The sequence below is a fragment of the Mustela erminea genome, chromosome X (genome assembly GCF_009829155.1).
Source record: "Mustela erminea isolate mMusErm1 chromosome X, mMusErm1.Pri, whole genome shotgun sequence".
In the NCBI taxonomy this organism is placed as follows: Eukaryota; Metazoa; Chordata; class Mammalia; order Carnivora; family Mustelidae; genus Mustela; species Mustela erminea.
The window spans coordinates 17,749,593-17,770,359 of NC_045635.1; the positions used below are offsets into that span (position 1 = coordinate 17,749,593).

General features: G+C 41.3%; 1 protein-coding gene across 1 annotated transcript in view; it reads left to right on the forward strand.

The window, feature by feature from the left end:
• The window catches only part of PHEX (phosphate regulating endopeptidase homolog X-linked), a 204,100-nt gene that overhangs the window by 151,961 nt on the left and 31,372 nt on the right, over window positions 1-20,767 (forward strand). The window contains exon 15 of the mRNA XM_032330228.1: window positions 522-580. Within this exon, the coding sequence (XP_032186119.1) occupies window positions 522-580 (59 nt within the window). The remainder of the gene's footprint in view (window positions 1-521; window positions 581-20,767) is intronic.

The following is a 20,767-nucleotide window of genomic DNA, read 5'->3' on the forward strand; positions in this document are numbered from 1 at the left end:
AACTCGTGCCTGGAGCCCGCAGACCCTCTGGGCAACATGGTCATGCTTTAGTCATGTCTCTCTACATGGGTCTCTACGCTGTCATCAGTCTAAAACCTCTAAAGGACAATTCAGAGGTGATGCCTTGTAGAAACTTAGCTGTCCCATGGACCCACTGAGCAGGCCTTACCGAACATCAGCTTGTTGCTCTTTCCATCTCTGGGGAGAGCCCCCTAGATTCTAGAATTTCTCCTGAAAGCTATTTCAGAAGCACCGGTGATGATGTTTTCCATTACATTAGGAGGAGTGCATAACCAGGCATATGATCATATATTCTCATTGAACCCTGTTCAATTCAGGATGACATTGTTCACTGCACAGAGCAATAACCCTAAACTGAGGTGAGAAGTTGCCCATACACCCCACTTCCCCAGTGTTCCCTGGTTGTTTGCTAATAAGTCCTGCCACGTCGTGTTCATTCTTGCTGCCCTTCCGCATGGATCATGGTGATTGCCTGGTGGTATTTGCTTCTCTTTCTACAGGTGGTTCACAAATCCAACAACCGTCAACGCCTTCTACAGTGCGTCCACCAACCAGATCCGTGAGTACCCAGCTTCTTGTCTCCTTGTTAACCTGGCACGGAGTGGAAGGAACCCTTCCCTCCCTATGATTTCTTTATTGCCCTCCAAAAGGGATCAGGTATGTTGGTGAGCACACTTTCCCTTCTCCCCACATGCCAGATTTTCCTCTCTCCCTTCATCTTATTGAGTCAACAAACAAACAAAAGGCACTAAGTAAAACACAGTGCAGTTGGCCATGAAAAGGAGCAAGCTTCCACTTTCCTTTCAACAGGATCTTAATGATTTCGTCCAAACCATGTGTCTTTTTCTAGGATTTATGGGAAAAACAAGCGGTAGCTGGGCTGATGACAGAACCTGAGGGGATTAGCTATAAAGAAAAGTCCTAGGATGTAAAGTCTTAGCTTGCTTTTATTTACATGCATTGAGTAGATAAAATTATAAATGCCATGATAAATTTAAAAAATAACTAAAGATCAGATTAAATAAAAAATGAGACAGCACCAAGTGTTGGCAGCAGGGACACATGTACTTACACGGGTGGAAAGGTAAATCGATTCGCCAGCTTTGCAGAGCCGTTGGCAATGCCTGGAGAAGGGCAAGGTGTCCATGCCTGTCTCCGACCACCATTTGCACTCCTGGCGTGGGCCTCAGTGCCGTGTCTCTCAGTGTGGTCTTCGGACCAATGGCAATGGCATCGTGGGGGAATTTGTTAGAAATGCAAATTCTTGGGCCCCATCTTAGGTCTATGTTAAAAAAAAAAACCCTGTGGGGCTCAGAAATCTGTTTTATTTAGGCTTCTAGGTGACTCTGCATAGCTTGAGAACTATTGCCAAGAGGTCTTCCCTGAGGAGGCCCATGTGAGAATGCTCATACCGGTGTCGTTTGTAATAGCAGAAAAAGGGGAGTGACCTATGTGTCCCTCTGCAGGAACATGGCTCAAGTGTGGCATGTTCACCCAAAGGAATTCCGGGTAGCAGTGAATAATGAAGAGCCTAGAGCAACAGCTATTAATGAGGATAAAGTTCATAAATATTGGTTGTATGGGGAAAAGGACAACTGGGGATAATATCGAGTATGATACCATATAAAAAAGTTGAAGAGCGTGCAAAAACACTTCTATATATTGTCTGGAGGTATAGCCTTTTGAGTGAAAGTACGAAGACATTCCTGAGAGTGACAGACACTTGAGTTGAGGTTGGCAGTGACCTGTTGTTGTTGTTGCTCAGGTCCTGGTGCTCTCTCCTCCCTCCTGCATTTCTCCTGGTCTTCGTCTTTACTCCCTCATGTGGTGATAACATCTAATCTCACACTTTTAATCTCAGTGCACTTTGTTGAATGTGGGGGATGGAACTTATAAAGACTTGCCGCCCTTGGCCACAGAGCCATCTCCTCCTCACTACGTACCGCCATAGCCTCCTCACTGGTCTCCCTGCTTCCGTCTGTATTCCCCTTCAAGCTGTTCTAAATCGAATATTGCAGACATTTAAAGATGTTTTACAGTCATCTCAGGTCTCTCCTTTGCTGAGAACCGGTTATCAGCTTCCCTTTGCATTTAGAATAAAAGCCAAACTACCTGTAATGGCCCTCAAGCCTCTTACTGCTGTCTTATGTCACCTTGGTTCCTGCCACACTGGCCTCCCTCCTGTTTCTAGAACACGAGACTCTTCTCTCATAGCATTTACACAAGAGGCTGTCTGCTTTGGAAAATTCCCCAGGTGATCTGCATGGTTCATGCTCCCATTTCCTTTAAATCTTTGCTTGAATGCCACCTTCTCGGTGAGGGGCCCTGCCTACCCTCTGTAGGTCCTCCCTGCTGACCCTCATCCCAACAGGGCTCCCTGGCCAGACAGGACAGCTCTGGAGCTCTGAATGCCAACTCCCAGCAGGCACAGCTCGTTAGAGTCGCCCTTGTGTGGCCACTTTTGGAAATGGCAGTCTCTGAAGGACTGGTCTGAGAACATAATAAATAGAAGGAAACAAGCAGATGGTGGTAATTTTGGATTTCTATGTTAATTTGTATAATCAAATAAGTTGTTAAATATTTTGAATATTTTGAATGTCACTCCTTCCTATAGAAATACTCATTATTATGAAAAGACTTGCTTTCTTCTCCCCGCAGTGTCATTGCCGTCTAATTGACAGTGTGTGTATGTATATGTGCACCGTGGTGATTTCATATAGCTCCAAACTGAGAACTAAGACCCATATGTTACATAGGAACTAAAGATATTTGAGATTTTACTTTGTTTTATTTTATATTATTTTATTTTATTTATTTTTTTGGAGCGAGAATGAGTGGGGGAGGGAGGGGTAGAGGCAGAGGGAGAGAATCTTAAGCAGGTTCCATGCTTGGTATGGAGCCTGGAGCCTGATGTGGGGTTTGATCTCACAATCCTGAGATCATGACCTGAGCTGAGATCAAGAGTTGGACGCTTAACTGACTGAGCCACCCAGGTGCCCCAAGATATTTAAGATTTTAACTTTTAACTACTATTTAAAATAATAATTATATATTAATTATAATAGTTGGAATAACCTATTATGCAATGGACAATTCTTTAGATTATCCTTTGCTCTAACCCCCCCACACTTTTTATTTTATTTGTTTATTTATTTTAAAGATTTTACTTATTTGAGAGTAAGAGAGCTTGAGCAGGGGGTGAGGGCAGAGTGGCAGCGAAAAGCAGACTTCCTGCTGAGTAGGGAGCCTAACACGGGACTCAGTCCCAGGACTGTGAGATCATGACATGAGCCGAAGGCAGATGCTTAACCCACTGAGCCACCCAGCTCCTCCCCACCCCCGCCTTTTTATTTTGAGCTACTTCTAAACTTACTAAAAAGTTACAAAACCAGAACACAGAGTTTCCGTTTATCTTTTAGTCAACCACCCCAATGTTAACATGTAACTATAGTGCAATGATCAGAACCAGAAAATTAACATTGCTGTAACACCATTAATTAAACTGAAGGCCTTAGTGAAATGTCACTAGTTTTGCCAATTACGTTCTTTTTCTGTTTCAGAATCCTGTCAAGATCCCACATTGCATTTAAGTCATTATTTCTTCTTAGTCTCCTACAGAGTATAATAGTTCTTTAGTTTTTGTCTTTTAGGACTTTGAAACCTTTGAAGAGTACTGGTCAGTTAGTTTGTGGAAGAGCCCTCAGTTTGTGTTTGTCTAGTGTTTTTACATGATCAGAGTGAAGCTAACGCATTTGGGGCACGAATGTCACAGAAGTGATGTTGTGTCATCCTTAGTGAGTCATATTATCGAGTTTATGCTATCTGTGTGTCTTCTTACTGTTGATGCGATGTGACCCTCGATCACCTGGAGAAGGTGGATTCTGCTGGGTTACTCCACCATAAAGCTGCTGTTCCCCCTGATGAAGAGGTGGCAATATGTTGGGAACTATATCTCTGAGACTGCATGTATCCTCTTTCTCACCAATCTTTCCCTCACTGATTTTAGCATCCATTATTAAAACCTGTAAGCAACGAGTGTCCCTGCACTGTTCGCTCAATGGAAATTTCCATTTCTTCCCTTCCGCATTTGTATTGCTGTGAATTCTCTTTTAAGGAAGGGACTGTCCATTCACCCATGGGTATTTATTTTATTCTGTGGGTTCTAATCCAATACTCTGAATCTCTGTGTCATTGCTCAGAGTGTTCAGTTCTGGCCACGAGGAGCTCTCTGGGGTTGCTGCGAGGATCTTGCTTCACAGTGCTCCTCAACTTGCTTATTGGTAATTGAAGCAGATGCCTTCCTAGCTCCTTGAACTAGTGCGTTCTTTCTGTTTCTGGAGCAGGTGGATAAGTCCTTCTCTTAGCCTGGATCCCAGCTGCCCAGCTTTTCTGTTAGGAGCTTTCAGACTTGACTCATAGAACATTTCTTCCAGATGGGGTCCAGAAACCAGCAGGAATCAGACTGGGTCCAGCGGAGAATAAAACCTGACCAGTCAGGGTTCATCTGGGTCCAGAAACTGCCCAGATTTGGACTAGATTATCCATTTTAAAAGATGTTTTATTATGTGATATTTGGTACATGCCAAAGAATATATGTAACATGTTAAAACATATAAATTATATTCCTATGAATCTCCCACCCAACCAAGAACTAGAACATTCCTGATCTCATTGCATCTGTCCATGCTTCTCCCCATCCCATTCATCTTCTTCACTGTGGAGGTAACTACTTTTCTGATATTCATGTTTATCATTTTCTTTTTTTAATAAAATTTAAGCCATTCGTTTATTTTTATAGCATGATAAAATAGTATCATACTGCGTGAAGTGTCAAGCCGGTTTGCTTTTTTAATCTACATGTTATTAAGATTCATCCATGTAGCATGTGGTAGTGGGGTTTTCATTTTCCCTGCTGTATAATATTCCATTGCATGACTGTATCTCAGATTGCTTACTTGTACTACAGACTTTATCTGTTGACAGACCAACGTGTTCCCCCACCCCAGGGTTTGGCGCTTGTAAACAGTGTCTCTACTGTGAACATTCTTGTTCATGTCCCCTGAGACGAGTGTTTAGGGTGTATACTAGGAGTGAAATTACTGGCCTGTAAAGTGTGCAAATACTCAACTCTACCAGATAACACCAAATGGGTGGCAAAGAGAGTATTTCAAAGTCCAGAAGTGTTTTCATCAACTCTTGTTTTTACCACCTCTTGGCATTGGTAGACTTCATTTTCCCCAATCTAGCGGCATTGAGATAGATTGTTAACAGATTCTTCTCACGCTTATTTTCCAATGTCAGTGAATGCTTACGGCTGCTTTGGGGATTTAAGTATGCCTAATAATATTCTGCCTCTGGGATTCACTCCTGCTCAGCCTTTTTCTTGTCTGGAAGAGCTGATCCTATCACAGGTTTACTGAAGAAACAGCCCTTTCAGGGTAACCCATTGGTTTCTGGAAAGCTCAGGAACAGAGGGCTTTGAAATGAACAATTTGAAGCAGTGTTTTAATTAAGAGATTCAAGCTGTTTCTATTTTCCTAATGACCAGTGCTTGCTCTCATTGTAAATTACATTCCCAGGCAAGATGACAAGGAATCCTTTGGGTGACTTTCTCTCTCTCTCTCTTCTGATTTTCTGGACTACAAATTAAGACAGGTGGAGCTCCTTTTGAGACATTTCCCCACTGGGTTTGTTGGGACTCCCCCCCCCACCCCTGCCCAAACCCCCAACTGTCTTCTTTTTCCTTCACTGAAGAAGTGAAAAATTAAGGTGATTTTCTGAAATGAACATCTTTATTGATTAGGAGCTGATTCTGACAGCATGTGGCCATCTGTTTAATTGGGTTTCACATCTAAGACGTAACTATACTTAGTAACATGATTTATGAGAATTTCATTCAGTCTCTGTTATCATTTTCTGATTTATGCCACTTAAGTCCACTTCTGCTCACGGTAGAGACTCAAGTAGAAAACACAAAAGCCTATAGGTTTTCGGTTTGTTCTGCTTTTGTTTGTTCTTTGTTTGCAAATTCCTGCCTTTGTCTGAAACCCTATGACTTGTGGCCATATTTCAGTGTTAGAATTTTGCAGCATGGGCATGCTTCTTATTTTTCTACCCTCGTCAAGCTGGGGAGCAGTGTCTTCAGACAGAGTGCGGTGTAACATAATAATGAGTACAGTCTGCTATAGGAGGAGTTACAGAGAAGAGCTGTCGCAGAATTTAATTATATTTGAACTGATACGGTGGTTAAAGAGGACAACCAAGAGGCTGGGTTAGTGTTGCCTGAACTTGGCCTTTCCTAACTTTGTGATACCTGCACAACTGGCCTTCCTGTTGGTATCTCCTATTACCCAGAAATTCCATCTTCATAAAATAAGTCCGTTGTTATGCCCATCAAAACACACGAACATTGACTGTTCATAGGAGCTTTATTCATAACAGCAAAAACCTGGAGAGAACCTCATGTCCACAAGTAGAATTGGTAGATAAATCGTGGTATATTCGTATAAGTGACTATTACACAGCAATGAAGAACAAACCGCTCCATGCTGCAATAAGGGAGAAGGCCACTGCCTCAGTGCTCAGTGACACACTGCATGCTTCCGGCCATCTAAGGTTCAGGAGGAGGCAAAAGGATCTAAGTGATGGAATTGGAAACAATGGCTACCTTTGCTGGGGGTATTGACTGTGAGGGGCCACAGGGATCATTTTCCCAATATGGGAGGTGGTTGCACAGGGTATAAAGTCTCATCGTGTTCCACCATTAAAATTTATGTCATTACTATATGCATATCATACATCAACAATAACACTCTCTCACACCCCCCCCCATAAAATGTTTTATATCAGCATATAACATGCATACACATTTTTGGGCTTGTAACAGTTTACGTTAGGCCAGGCATCCAGAGGAAGAGATCAGGGATTGGCAAACTTTTCCTGTAAAGGGCCAAATAGTAAATGTTTTTGGCTTTGCAAGCCATCCATTCTCTGCTGTCAGTTCTCACCTCTGCTGCTGTGACCGTAGAGAGTTCATACACAAATGGTCACGGCTGTGTTTTTAGTAAAACTACATGGGCTCTAGTTGGCCAACCCCTGGTAGAGAGCACTGCAAGTGGATGGGACCCAGGGAGACTTGAAGAGTACTCTGACGCAGCTTACACACTAATTCGGATCCAATCATGTGGTGGCACCAAGGGCAGTAGAGAGCACAGCTCATATTTGGCTTTCATTTCTGCTGACATGGACTGGTCTTTAGAATAAAGTTCATTTCATGTATTCAGTCTCAGTGTGTATCTATAAAATGCTTCATTTCAGTATTGGTTTTTCTCATCCTATGTCTTAAATCATATTAAAGAATTATTGCAAGCAAATAAAACCTTGGCTTGAAAATAAGTACGGGCTGAGGGCTAAAACCAAAGATACTATTATCTTTGTTGTAATACACAAGGAATTTGGTTACCTGGGTTTAATCACAGATATTCTGCTAAAGGAGATAAGCCTTTGACCAGAGGCTGGGCTTACACTGGCATCAAACTACAGTGTTAATCCTGAAATCAAACATAGATTTGTTTTGCTGTTAAGGAAACGATTATATTTCAAACTGAGAGAATTTCTTATACTTTGTTGACTCTGCCTAAAACCATAAAGTAGAAGCCAAGTTAGCAAATACTCACCTGTAGCCTCTAGCAGAATTTAATGGAAGTAAAGCCTCGAATGCATTTGATACTCTGTTTGGGGACAATTTGGGAATAGTCTTCTAATGGTTTTGGAGGTAAAAGGGAGGAAACTTAAGTGGTTAACTTATCCAAATTTCTCATTATCTAGAAGAGATTCTGACGCTCGTAGCGATTGTTAGGATTTTTTCCCACTTACTCACTTAGCGTTTATGGATCTCCCATTGATTATTCTTGATGTTCACCCTGGTGTGTAGTGCCCTCCGACACTGAATAAAGCTGACCTCTGTAACTAGTAGGATACCGTGGAAATGATGGAGTATGACGTCTGAGGCTGGGTCACGTTGTTTTCTCTGCCTTGCTGTCTTGGATGGGTCACTCTGGGGGGAAGCCAGCAAGGATGACTTAAGGGCACTCAAGAAGCTGGCAGAGAGGTCTGCAGGCGAAGGGCCGGAGGCGTCCTGTCCATAACCATTAGCACGTGTACACACCGTCTGGGAAACAGATTCTCCAGTCTGGCCAAGCCTTCAGACGATGGCAGCCAAAGCTGGCATCTTGACAGAAACTTCCTGAGCAACCCTGAGACAGATCACCCATAGAAAATGTTTCTGAATTCTTGAGTTTCAGAAACGGTGGGATGGTAACTGCTTACTGTTTGGAGCTACTGTGTTTCGAAACACTTCGTTACACAGCAAGAGAAATAATAGAGACATTACGGCTTGCTAGATACTGAGTTTGCTGCTAGGTCTTATACTGTAATATATTATGCTAGTTACTGAGCGTGGGCTTTGATGTTGAATCCTGGCTTGGCCACTAGTAACTTGCAATCTCGAGCAAGTGCCTTAACATCTTTAAGCCTCAGTATAATGTTCTGTAAAGTAGAGGTAATAGTAGTAAGTGAAAGAGAGACTGGTTTTTAGCAGGTGTTCAATAAATTTTAGCTCTTAAGGTCCTTGCTTTCGAGGAGCTGAGAGAGACAAAGATGACCAGTTATTTATACGACACAGTGAGTGTGCAGCAGAAGGGCATTCAGTATTTCGTGGGAGCCACGGAGCAGGGGTAGCTGATCAGGGGTAAGGGGTGGGGGGAATCAAGAGCAGCTGCACAGTGATGGCAATGTTTGAGTTGCCAGTGAAATGAAAAAGACATTTTCTAGGCCAATAAGGGAGCTTGGGCCCTGCAGGAAGAGGGGACGACGAGAGGTTCTTCCTTTGTCTTAAAGCTTGTGGCATCCTTTGGAGAGGAAGAGTGAGGTCACTTAGACCAGTTAGAATTTTGGCAAGTGGTTTAAGAGAAGGATGGAGAGGCCTAAATTCAGGCAGTGACAGTGATTGGAGTAGGGAGTGGCTAAGTCAGATCCCGAAAGCTGGCTCCCAGGTAAGCATGCGGTGGGAATACGTGTGCCAGTTTTGTAACTTGTCCGGCGATGCCGCAAAGGACTCCCATAAAAATGAAGGTTCTCGGTGTTCTCTGCAGCTCCTCCTCACTAAGAGCTGTTCACAGGCCCAGCCTTGTGACAGTTACTTTAACATCTTCCCAGTAGCTCTGTGATCTTGGCCTGCTGGGCCCATTTTACAGAAGAGGAAGTTGAGGTTCGGAAGGCTAAAGTCACTTCCCACAAACCACACAGCGAGCAAATGGCAGAGTTGGGAGTCGTAGCCTCGCTTCTCTGATTGCATGTATTTCATCTTCACCCCGTGCTGTTCGTTGCTGCATTGGAAAAGTGGGAATTACATGAACTGAGACATGTGAGCCCACATGAAAAGGTGAAGAATGTAATGGTTGTTAGAGGATCTATCAGCATTATGTCATACCCTCACCCGTGTGGTGGGAAGATTGTTTCCATCTGGTATGGGAAGAAGATGCTACAAGATCTGGGGACACCCAGGAGGTGAGGGTCAGAAGGTCAGATGGTTCCCAGGTCCCGCCGATGTCAGATCCCAATGGGCTGTGGCCAGGAGCAGTAGTTTATTACTGCAGGCCCTTTAGCCAGGCCCACTGTCTCCATGCAGACTTGGGTTTGGGCAGAGTGGAACAGGTGTTACCTGAGAGATCCCTTCAGCCACCTCAAAAAGAATGTTCCGGTGTACTTTCCAAAAATGTTTCCCTTCATAAAATTTCCTATGAGATTTAAGAAGTTTTGTTCAATGAGCTGAAGTTGTCATAAACAAACTTAGAATAGCTTGCACAATTGCCAGGTGATGCACTTAGGAGGTTGTGGGACGCCTGCTACAATTGCTTCAAGATGTTCTTGCCCTGGCCTAGTCAAGGACTCTGGAGTTCCTAATACAGTCCATTCCAAACTTCCAACCCTGCCCCATCCCTGGCTCTGAGGCCTATCCAAGGAGGCAGCGGAGAAGGACATTCTAGGTACTGCCCCTAGAGGACAAAGGTACCCTCAGCTGGGAAGCCCTGCAGTCGCATTGGCCTTTCCTTTGCTGTGGCGACTCCCAGGGCCAGTGCCTGGAGGGAGACATATTTGCCACCTGCAGGGAACTTCTGAAAACATACTTGTGGGGCAGGACAGATGCGGCTTCCAGACACAGGACTGTACAGCCTCGCTGCAGGGCTGGTGGCAGGAAGCGTGGCATGATTTTGGGTGCAGTCTAATGAACGAGGCAGAGTGCGAGTGGGACACTCCGTGGGGGTGACCCGGATGTGAGCCAGAGTGAGGCGAGCATCAGGAAGCTGGCACAGAGCTGTGGTGGTGGGAGATGGGAAGTCAGGGCGAAAGCTCACTCATTTATCTTGGTGGTCACAATCTCACTTGTGCCCCCTTGAAAGAATCAGTAGTCTTCCACCCTCATTACAAAAGTAGTTAATATTTATTATAGAAAATCTAGAAAGTGTTAAGCTAAACTGAAAAAGTTTTTTTCCAGCAAAAATATTCTTTAGGTTTTGATTCTAATTTCAGTTAGTTAACATACAGTATTATGTTAGTTTCGAGAGTACAAAATAGTGATCGGACACTTCTGTACCTCACCGGGTGCTCATCAGGACAAGGGCCCTCCTTAATCCCCTTCACCTGTTTCACCCACCCCCCTACCCACCTCCCTTCTGGTAACCAGCAGTGTGTTCTCTAGCATTAAGAGTCTGTTTCTTGGCTTGTCTCTCTCTCTTTTGTTTTCCCCCCACTTTGTTTTGTTTCTTGAATTCCACATAGGAGTGAAATCATATGGTATTTGTCTTTCTCTGACTGACTCATTTTGTTTAGCATTATAGACTCTGGCTCTATCCATGTCATTGCAAGTGGCAAGATTTTGTTCCTTTTTATGGCTGAGTAATATTCCACTGCAGGCACATGTGTGCATGCGTGCACGTGTACACACACACACACACACACCCCTCTTGTTTATCATTTCATCAGTCAGTGGACATTTGGGCTGTTCCCATAATTTGGCTATGGTAGGTAATGCTGCTATAAACATTGGGGTGCATGTACCCCTTCAAATCAGTATTTTTGAACCCTTTGGATAAATACCCAATAGTGCAATTGCTGAGTCATAGGGTAGTTCTATTTCTAACTTTTTAAAAGATTTTATTTACTTATTTGACAGAGATCACAAGTAGGCAGAGCAGCAGGCAGAGGGAGAGGGGGAAGCAGGCTCCCCGCTGAGCAGAGAGCCCGATGCGGGGCTCGATCCTAGGACCCTGAGATCATGACCTGGGCCAAAGGCAGCGGCTTAACCCACTGAGCCACCCAGGTGCCCCTATTTTTAACTTTTTGAGGACCCTCCATACTGTTCCACAGAGGCTGCACCAGTCTGCATTTCCACCAACAGTACAAGAGGGTTCCTTTTTCTCCACATCCTCACCAACACCCGTTGTTTCTTGTCCTTTTAATTTTAGCCATTCTGACAGGTGTGAGCTGATATCTCATTGTGGTTTTGATTTGCATTTCCCTGATGATTAGTGATGTTAAGCATTTTTTCATGTATCAATTGGCCATCTATATGTCCTCTTTGGAGAAATGTCTCTTCATGTCTTCTGCCCATTTTTTTTTAAAGATTTTATTTATTTTGCCCATTTTTTAATCAAATGATTTGTTTTTTGGGGGTGTTGAGTTGTATAAAGTTCTTTGTAGATTTTGTTTACTAATCCTTTATCAGATATGTCATTTGCAAATATCTTCTCTCCTATTCCACAGGTTGTCTTTTAGTTTTGTTGATTGTTTTCTTTCCTGTGCAGAAGCTTTTTATTTTGATGTCCCAGTGTTTTATTTTTGCTTTGATATCATTTGCCTTAGGAAACATATCTAGAAAGAAGCTGCTACAGCTGATGTCAAAGAGGTTACTGCCTGTGTTTTCTTCTAGGATTTTTTAAAAAGATTTTATTTATTTATTTGGCAGAGAGAGAGAGATCACAAGCAGGCAGAGAGGCAGGCAGAAGGAGAGGGGGAAGCAGGCTCTCTGCTGAGCAGAGACCCCGAGGTGGGGCTTGATCCCAAGACCCCCTGAGATCATGACCTGGGCTGAAGGCAGAGGCTTAACCCACTCTTCTAGGATTTTTATGGTTACAGGTCTCACCTTAAAGTCTTTCATTCATTTTGAATTTATTTTTGTGTGTGACATAAGAAAGTGGTCCAGTTTCTTTCTTCTGCATGTTGCTGTCTAGTTTTCCCAATACTGTTTGTTGAACAGATTGCCCTTTATCCATTGGATATTCTTTCCTGTTTTGTTGAGGATTAATTACGATGTAGTTGTGGATTTATTACTGGATTTTTCTATTCTGTTCCACTGATCTACATTTCTATTTTTGTGCCAGTATACTGTTTTGATGGCTACAGCTTTGTAATATCACTTGAGGTCTGGAATTGTGTGTGATGTCTTAGTTTTGTTTTTCTTTTTCAAGATTGTGGCTATTTAGGGTCTTTTATGGTTTCATACAAACATTAGGATTGTTGGTTCTACCTCTGTGAAAAATGTTGGTGGTATTTTATTAGGGGTTGCATTAAATATATAGATTGCTTTGGGTAGTATGGACATTTTAACAATATTTGTTCTTCTGTTCCATGAGTGTGGAATGTCTCTATATCATCTTCAGTTTCTTTCATCAGCATTTTATAGTTTTCAGGCTACAGGTCTTTCACCTCTTTGCTTAGGTTTATTCCTAGGTATCTTACTATTTTGGGTGCAATTGTAAATGGGATTGCTTTCTTAATTTCTCTTTCACTGGTTCATTATTGGCATAGTGAAATGCAACATATTTCTTTTCTTTTAAGATTTTATTTGTTTATTTGACAGACAGAGATCACAAGTAGAGAGGCAAGCAGAGAGAGAGAGAGGAAAGCAGGCTCCCTGCTGAGCAGAGATCCCGATGCGGAACTCGATCCCAGGACCCTGGGACCATGACCTGAGCAGAAGGCAGCAGCTTAACCCACTGAGCACCCCCGGCACCCTGCGACAGATTTCTATACATTGATTTTGTATTCTGTCACTTTACCAAATTCATTTATCAGTTCTGTTAGTTTTTTGGTGGAGTATTTTGGGTTTTCTATGTAAAGTATCATGTCTTCTGCAAACAGTTTAAGTTTTACTTGTCCTTACCAATTTGGATGCCATTTATTTCTTTTTGTTGTCTGATTGCTGTGGCTAGGACTTCTAATACTATGTCGAAAGAAGTGGTAAGAGTAGACATCCTTGACTTATTGCTGATCTTCAGCAAGAAGTTCTCAGTTCCTTACCATTGAGGATGATGTTGGCTGTGGGTTTTTCATAGATGGCTTTTATTATGTTGACATATGTTCTTTTTTTTTTTTTAAAGATTTTATTTATTTGACAGACAGAGATCACAAGTAGGCAGAGAGACAGGTAGAGAGGGAGAGGGAAGCAGGCTCCCTGCCGAGCAGAGAGCCCGATGTGGGGCTCGATCCCAGGACCCTGGGATCACGACCTGAGCCGAAGGCAGAGGCTTTAACCCACTGAGCCACCCAGGCGCCCCGACATATGTTCTTTTTAAATCTACTTTTGTTGATGATTTTTATCATGAATGGATGTAGTACTTTGTCAAATGCTTTTTCTGTGCCTACCGAAATGATCCTATGCTTATCCTTTCTCTTATTGATGTGATATATCATGTCGATTGATTTGCAAATGTTGAAACACCCTTATGACCCAGAAATAAGTCCCACTTGATCATGGTGAATGATTTTTTAAGTTTACTGTTGAACAGTTTGCTAGTATTTTATTGAGGATTTTTAAATCTGCGTTCATCAGAGATATTGCCCTATAGTTTTCTTTTTTAGTGACACCTTTATCTGGTTTTGGTATCAGGATAATGCTGGCCTCATAGAATGAATTTGGAAGTTTTGGTTCCTTTTTTGTTTTTTGGAATAGTTTGAGAAGAATAGTAGATTCTTCTTTAAATGTTTGGTAGAATTTGCCTGTGAAGGCATCTGGTCCCTAACGTTAGTTTGTTGGGAGTTTTGTTTTGTTTTTCACTCAGTTTCTTTGCAGTTATCTATCTGTTCAAATTTTCTATTTCTTCCTGTTTCAGTTTTGGTAGTTTATATGTTTCTAGGAATTTATCCATTTCTTCTAGGTTGTCCAACTTGTTGGCACATATCTTTTTTTTTTTTTTAAAGATTTTATTTATTTATTTGACAGACAGAGATCACAAGTAGGCAGAGAGGCAGGCAGAGAGAGAGAGAGAGAGAGAGGGAAGCAGGCTTCCTGCGGAGCAGGGAGCCCGATGCGGGGCTCGATCCCAGGACCCTGAGATCATGACCTGAGCCGAAGGCAGCAGCCCAAACCACTGAGCCACCCAGGTGACCCGGCACATATCTTTTCATAATACTCTCTAATGATTGTTTGTATATCTCTGGTATTGTTATTTCTCCTCTCTCATTTGTGATTTTATTTATTCGAGTCCTTTCCCTTTTTTTCTTAATAAGTCTGGCAAGAGATTTATCAACATTTTTGATCTTTTTCAAAGAACAAGCTACTGGTTTCATTGATCTGTTTTTTGTTTTTTGGGTTTTGTTTGTTTGTTTTTTACTTTCTGTATCATTTATTTCTGCTCTCATCTCTATTTCCTTCCTTCTGCTGGTTTTAGGTCTTGTTTGTTCTTTTTCTATCTCCTTTAGGTGTAAGCTTAGGTTGTTTATTTGAGATTTTCCTTGCTTCTCGAGGTAGACCTGTATTGCTGTTTCTTACCTTTTAGGACTTCTTTTGCTACATTCCAAAGGTTTTGGACTGTTGCGTTTTCATGTTCATTTGCTTCCATGTATTTTTTTAATTTCTTCTTTTATTTCCTGGTTGACCCATTCATTCTTTAGTAGCATGTTGTTTAACCTCCACGTATTTGTGGACTTTCTAGATTTTTTCCTTGTGGTTGATTTCTAGTTTCATAGTGTTGTGGTCAGAAAAGACACATGATATGACTTGGATCTTCTTAAATTTGTTGGGGCTAGTTTTGTAGGTTAATATGTGATCTATTCTGGAGAATGTTCTGTGTACACTTGAAAATAATGTGTATTTTGCTGTTTTAGGGTGGAACGTTCTGAATATCTCTGTTAAGTCCATCTGGTCCAGTGCGTCATTCAAAGCCATTGTTTTCTTGTGAGTTTTGTTTAAATGATTTGTCTACTGATGTAACTGGGGAGTTAAATTCCCCTACTATTATTGTATTATTATTGATGGGTTCCTTTACACTTTTTATTAACTGTTTTATGTATTTAGGTGTTCCTGTGTTGGGTGCATATTTACAATAGTTATACCTTCTTGTTGGGTTGTCCTCTTTATTATGTAACGCTCTTCTTTTTCTTTTGTTACAGTCTTTGTTTTAAAGTCTGTTCTGTCCAATATAAGTATTGCTCCCCTTGCTTTCTTTTGACATCCATTTGCATGATGGATGTTTCCACATCCCCTCACTTTCAATTTGCAGGTGTCTTTAGGTCTAAAATGAGTCTCTTGTAGGCAGCATATAGATGAGAGGGGTCTTGTATTTTTTTAATTAATTCTGACACCCTATGCCTTTTGATTGGAGCATTTAGTCCATTTATATTCAAAATGATTATCGGTAGAATGTATTTACTGCCATTTTATTCCTTGTTTTATGGTTGTTTCTGAAGATTTTCTCTGATCCTTTCTTTCTTTCATGTTTTTAAGCTAAAAAATATTAAAGTTTTTGCCCTGATTTAAAGATTTTTTGAACACCTCTCAAACTTATGTTTATCTACACATTTAAAATGGAAACTAGGGGTGCCTGGGCGGTGCAGTTGGTAAATGTCCGACTCTTGGTTTCAGCTGAGGTCATGATCTCAGAGTCATGAGATCAAGCCCTGTGTTGGGCTCCATGCTTGGCATGGAGTCTGCTGAGGGTCTCTCTCCTTCTTCCCCTCCTGCTCGTACTCTTTCTCTGTCTGTGAAATAAATAAATATTTTTAAAAAATTAAAACTAAATATGGACTCATCCAACAATGCTGCCCCCCAAACATTGTAACATGAATATTGTCTCCATTTATTACATATAATCCTAAGTTATCATGTATAGTATTCTACCAAATAAAAACACATTGATTTCTTTAGTTAATTTCTTTTTTTGAAAAAGATTATTTATTTACTTATTTGACAGAGAGGGACACAGTGAGAGAGAGAACACAAGCAGGGGTATTGGGAGAGCAAGAAGCAGGCTTCTCGCCAAGCAGGGAGGCTGATCCGGGGCTCGATCCCAAGACCCTGGGATCATGACCTGAGCTGAAGGCAGATGCCTAATGACTGAGCCACCCAGATGCCCCTCTTCAGTTAATTTCCTACCTATAGATGCTTAGGCTGTTTGCTTTTCTGTTAAAAAGAAAAAAAAAAAAACAAACTCTGTGGTAGGTTTTGTGTCTATGTTTTTATGCAAATCTGAGTCTATTTCTTTAGAGTAAATTCCTAGATGTGGAGGAATTGCTAAGTCTAATGGTATGTCCCTTTTAGGGTTTTTTTTTTTTTTAAAATACATCTTATGCAACCTCTCTTGAGAAAAGCGGTACCAGTTCATATTTCCATTAACAACAGATGAGATGGTTTTCTTTTCTTGAGTTAAGCATTGTACAGATGCTGTTGGAGGAGATGAAAGAGATTTTTGTTGTTGTTGTTGAATTGACATAAGAGAAAATATTAGTCATATTTTGATTCTTAAGACCATTATCTCAAACCCAGATATGGCTCAGGGAACTCAGACAGGCGTTTGCTGAATATCTATTATAATCCCAGGCCTGGTCTAAACATCACAGCCTTTGGTGTCAGTTTTGAATACCTAGTACAGCAGTTGTGTGTATGAAACAACCTGTTGGCATAATAGTAGAATAGGAGATACTGAGCTTTATAGCGGGAGGAAATTTGTGTTTTCTCTGCCAGATGGTGAACTGTAGCAGTGGTTCTTAAGAGCGTTGTCCCTGGATCATCTGTGTCAGCATCACTTGGGATAAATGAACATTACCTGGTCCCACCCCTAAGCTGTGGAATCAAACACTGGGTATAGGCCCAGCAATTTATATTTTAAGAAGATTTTAACCATCAAATGTCTGCTAGCTGCTGAAGTTTGAGAACCCCTGAGGTATAAAAATGCAGCAAATTCAAAAGAGGTCAACTTGGTTGGGTAAAGGTAAGGGACTAACTTGTCTTGGTTGCCTGGGACTGTCCCAATTTTAACACTGAAAATTCTGTATCTCAGGAGCTTCCTCAGACTTGGGCAAATAGGTGGTTCATCACACTGGTAAAAGAGAGGAGGTTCTCTTTGTTGCAGCCTGAAGGTGGTTATGGCAGAAAAAGAACAGAAAGGCCAGAAGAGGAAGTTTCAAGATGGAGGGCAGATTTTAGAAGCTGCTTTCTGCTTGTCAGTTCTAGGCTGATAGATACAGTGGCAGGAGGTTACCTGTAGGAAGCCAGCAGATGGCTAAGGCATCTTGCTGAATCCCTTGACATGAGTCACAGCTGTTAGTATTGGATACTTTCTGGAAGGGGGAAGGTTGGCATTCACCAAACTACGGCAAGATGCCAAATTGAAAAAAAAAAAAAAGAGCCACTATTAATCTTAGCAGTGATGACAATGAAATTCTTTACAGCAGAAAATATAACCAGAAGTGCTTTGTAATTACAGCAATTTCCATGTCCCAACTGATGGTCTTCTAGATTCTGAAAGAATGCTATCCAGTTTACCTGATTATGAGAACGAAGCCTAAAGAAGACGTAACGTTCATTCCCGCTTAGTGTGAGCATTCATTCTGGATTTTCCAAAGCAGTTGAAATTAAAACTGGTTTTGTCCTTGTACAGTGATAATTTGTTAACCATGTAAAGTTTCAGTTTTTAAAGTATAGCTGCAAAATTATAAGAAAAATATCTGATTGGATGTTACAGTCTTGAGAAGAGGTGAGGAGAGGAGAATGAGACGGGAGGGCTGGTTTAAACCCATGAGTTCAGTATAAGCAGTGACTTATTTTTCCTAACCCGAGAGTTCTGAATTTCTTGGCATAATGGAATCACCTGAGGCGCTTTTAAAACATACATACATTCAAGGCTCCATCCCAGAGATTATGGCTTGGTAGGTCTGGGCAGGGCCTTTGACGTGGGTCTACTTTTTAAAAGCTTCCCAAGGGATTCTGAGGTACAGTTGGGATTGAGAATCTTTACCCTGACCTAAACCAGTAGGTCTCAACTAGCCTGCACCAGAAAAACCTGGGGCACCTGCTGAAAACTCTGCCCACCCCCCAGAGTTCCTGACTCAGCAGGTCTGGTGTGGCGCCCAATAATTTGTGTCTCTAACAAGCATCCAGGTGATGTTGATGCTGCTGGGCCATGACCACATACCAAGTGTCATTCTCTTAAACCATTTCTACCTCAAACCTCAACTGATGTCACTGATCATATATTTAGTCATTAGTGTAGACATGTGTATAGCTCCCCCTCTCCCAAAACACCTCTATGCGTCTTTACTGAATTTAAAACAAATGTCACTGAAAACATACACTTTAGAGAGCTTTGGTATCAGTTCACCTTTTTAGATATTACAATACAGAATTTTTTTGTTACATCTCTTTTCCTTCACTAGATAGTAGGTTCTTTGAGGACATTTGTATGTTCACAGCTTCCCTGTATGGCTTGGAACATCACAGGTGCTTCGTAAATGTCAGCGACCAATGATTATGTGTACAAGTAGCATCATCATAAGCAAACTCAGCTCTTCCTGGTAGTTTTTATAATGGCATTTTAATTATATTAACATCTCCAAAAATTGGGTCCTAAAATACATTCATTTAGTGAGCTGTAGAACTAGGAGCTATTATTGCGTAGGACGAGTAAAATAATCAAGCCAGCAGAAGTAACTACAAGTGAATCTCACCAAGAAGTACAATAATGTTGCTAAGATGATACATCAGCAGTAAGTCCTGAAATGTAGATTGATACAAGGATTAGCTCAGTAATGCAAGTATATACTTAAGACTTTTGAAAATAACAGTCATAACATGCACTAGAATAAAGCCATGTTAATCCATTAGTGAATCTATGCGAAAGACTAAACATCCTGTTATTTGACAAAATTAATAATACATTGCATTGATACAGTCAGCCCCTTAGCAAAAATACCACAAACACCCATAGTGAAAAGAAAACAGACACAGGTACACACTCAGTGGAAAATCCAACTACATCTCTGGAGAAAGCAGCTATAGCAAATATGAAAATGAATTGAATAATAAAGAGGTCAGTATGTACTTTGGCTTGCACATTCTCTGGCCCATTGGATTTTTCTTTAGAATCCTGTCCTCCCCGCCCCGACCCCTGCCCATCCGTATCACCTTCTTTTGAACTGAATCTTTATCATTTGGCCCTGGATGTGCCTCTTCTGCCCTAGAGGCTGCTGGAGGGATCCTAACTGAACAAATTAACTAATGCTAGTTTCTTGAAAGAAGTCAAAAGATAGATTGAATTTAAGAATGAACTGCTCCCAATTTAGTTGAGTCTGAGTTGTCTTCCATTGTGTTAGTATATTTACAAAAGTTTGCTGTAGAAAAAGGGAAGAAGCTGATAATCCTGTCTGGGTTTTAACGCCTGGCAAGTAAAAGTTGGAGGCCTCCCACTTTGTTAAATCTGACCAAACATGGACACAACAGGAAAAGATGGTTGAATCTGAGCACAGTTTTCTTAAAAGAATCACCATTTTTAAGCGTCAATATAAAAAAAAAATCCCTCAGACTTCCACATAACATAATACCTTGGAAAGTCACACTTTCAAAATATTGCTGTATGATAACTTTACTGTATTATAGGCTTTTATGGGTATGAAATTTAATGTGGCAGTTACATGAAAGCATGCAAAGGATGTAGGGAAAAGAGAATATAGTCATCCAGTACTGTTGGGACCAAAGGACTCTGATCTAAACCAGCATTTTGTCTGATTTCTCTTTTCAGCACATGTCACAACCATAGAAAGGGAGCATACCCTACTTTATTCCTTGGCCATAGGGAGGGCTAAGAGTACACAGGGGTGATGGAACTTTCAGGGAGCTGGACAGGGCTTTTCATCTTGTTAAAATCTGCATTTTGAAATGAGAGTCTATTGGGAGAAAAAGTGCCAACCTCAGAACTATACTAGTTCTGCTATAAATGCAAGAGAATGAAATCAACCAAGTCCTTAATCTAGAAGGAAAAACAACTTGAATAATGGAACGTATCTCTGTTCTGGTATTGCATATGGAAAGTTCAGGAAGTAGCACATTGATGATACCAATAGTAGCATGTAATGTTTTCCACTTTGGCTAATGATATATACTCATAATCATAGGTAATGCTTAACCCCGATTATACCTTCAAGTTTCACAAGGTGCAGATTCCATTCACTCAACAGATATTTACTGAGTGCTTATCACATGCCAGCTCATGTTCTGGCTCTACAGATAATGCAGTGAAAGCATAGTGAAAATAAAAATCCCTTTTGTTATGGAGCTTACTTTCTAGTTGGGAGAAAGACAGTAATTTATACAAAGGAAATGCAATGTAGAGTGCTATAGATGATGGCATTATGGTGAAACATAAAGAAAGAAAGGGGTAGGATAACACCCCCTTTCCTTTAAAAAGCGCTAGGG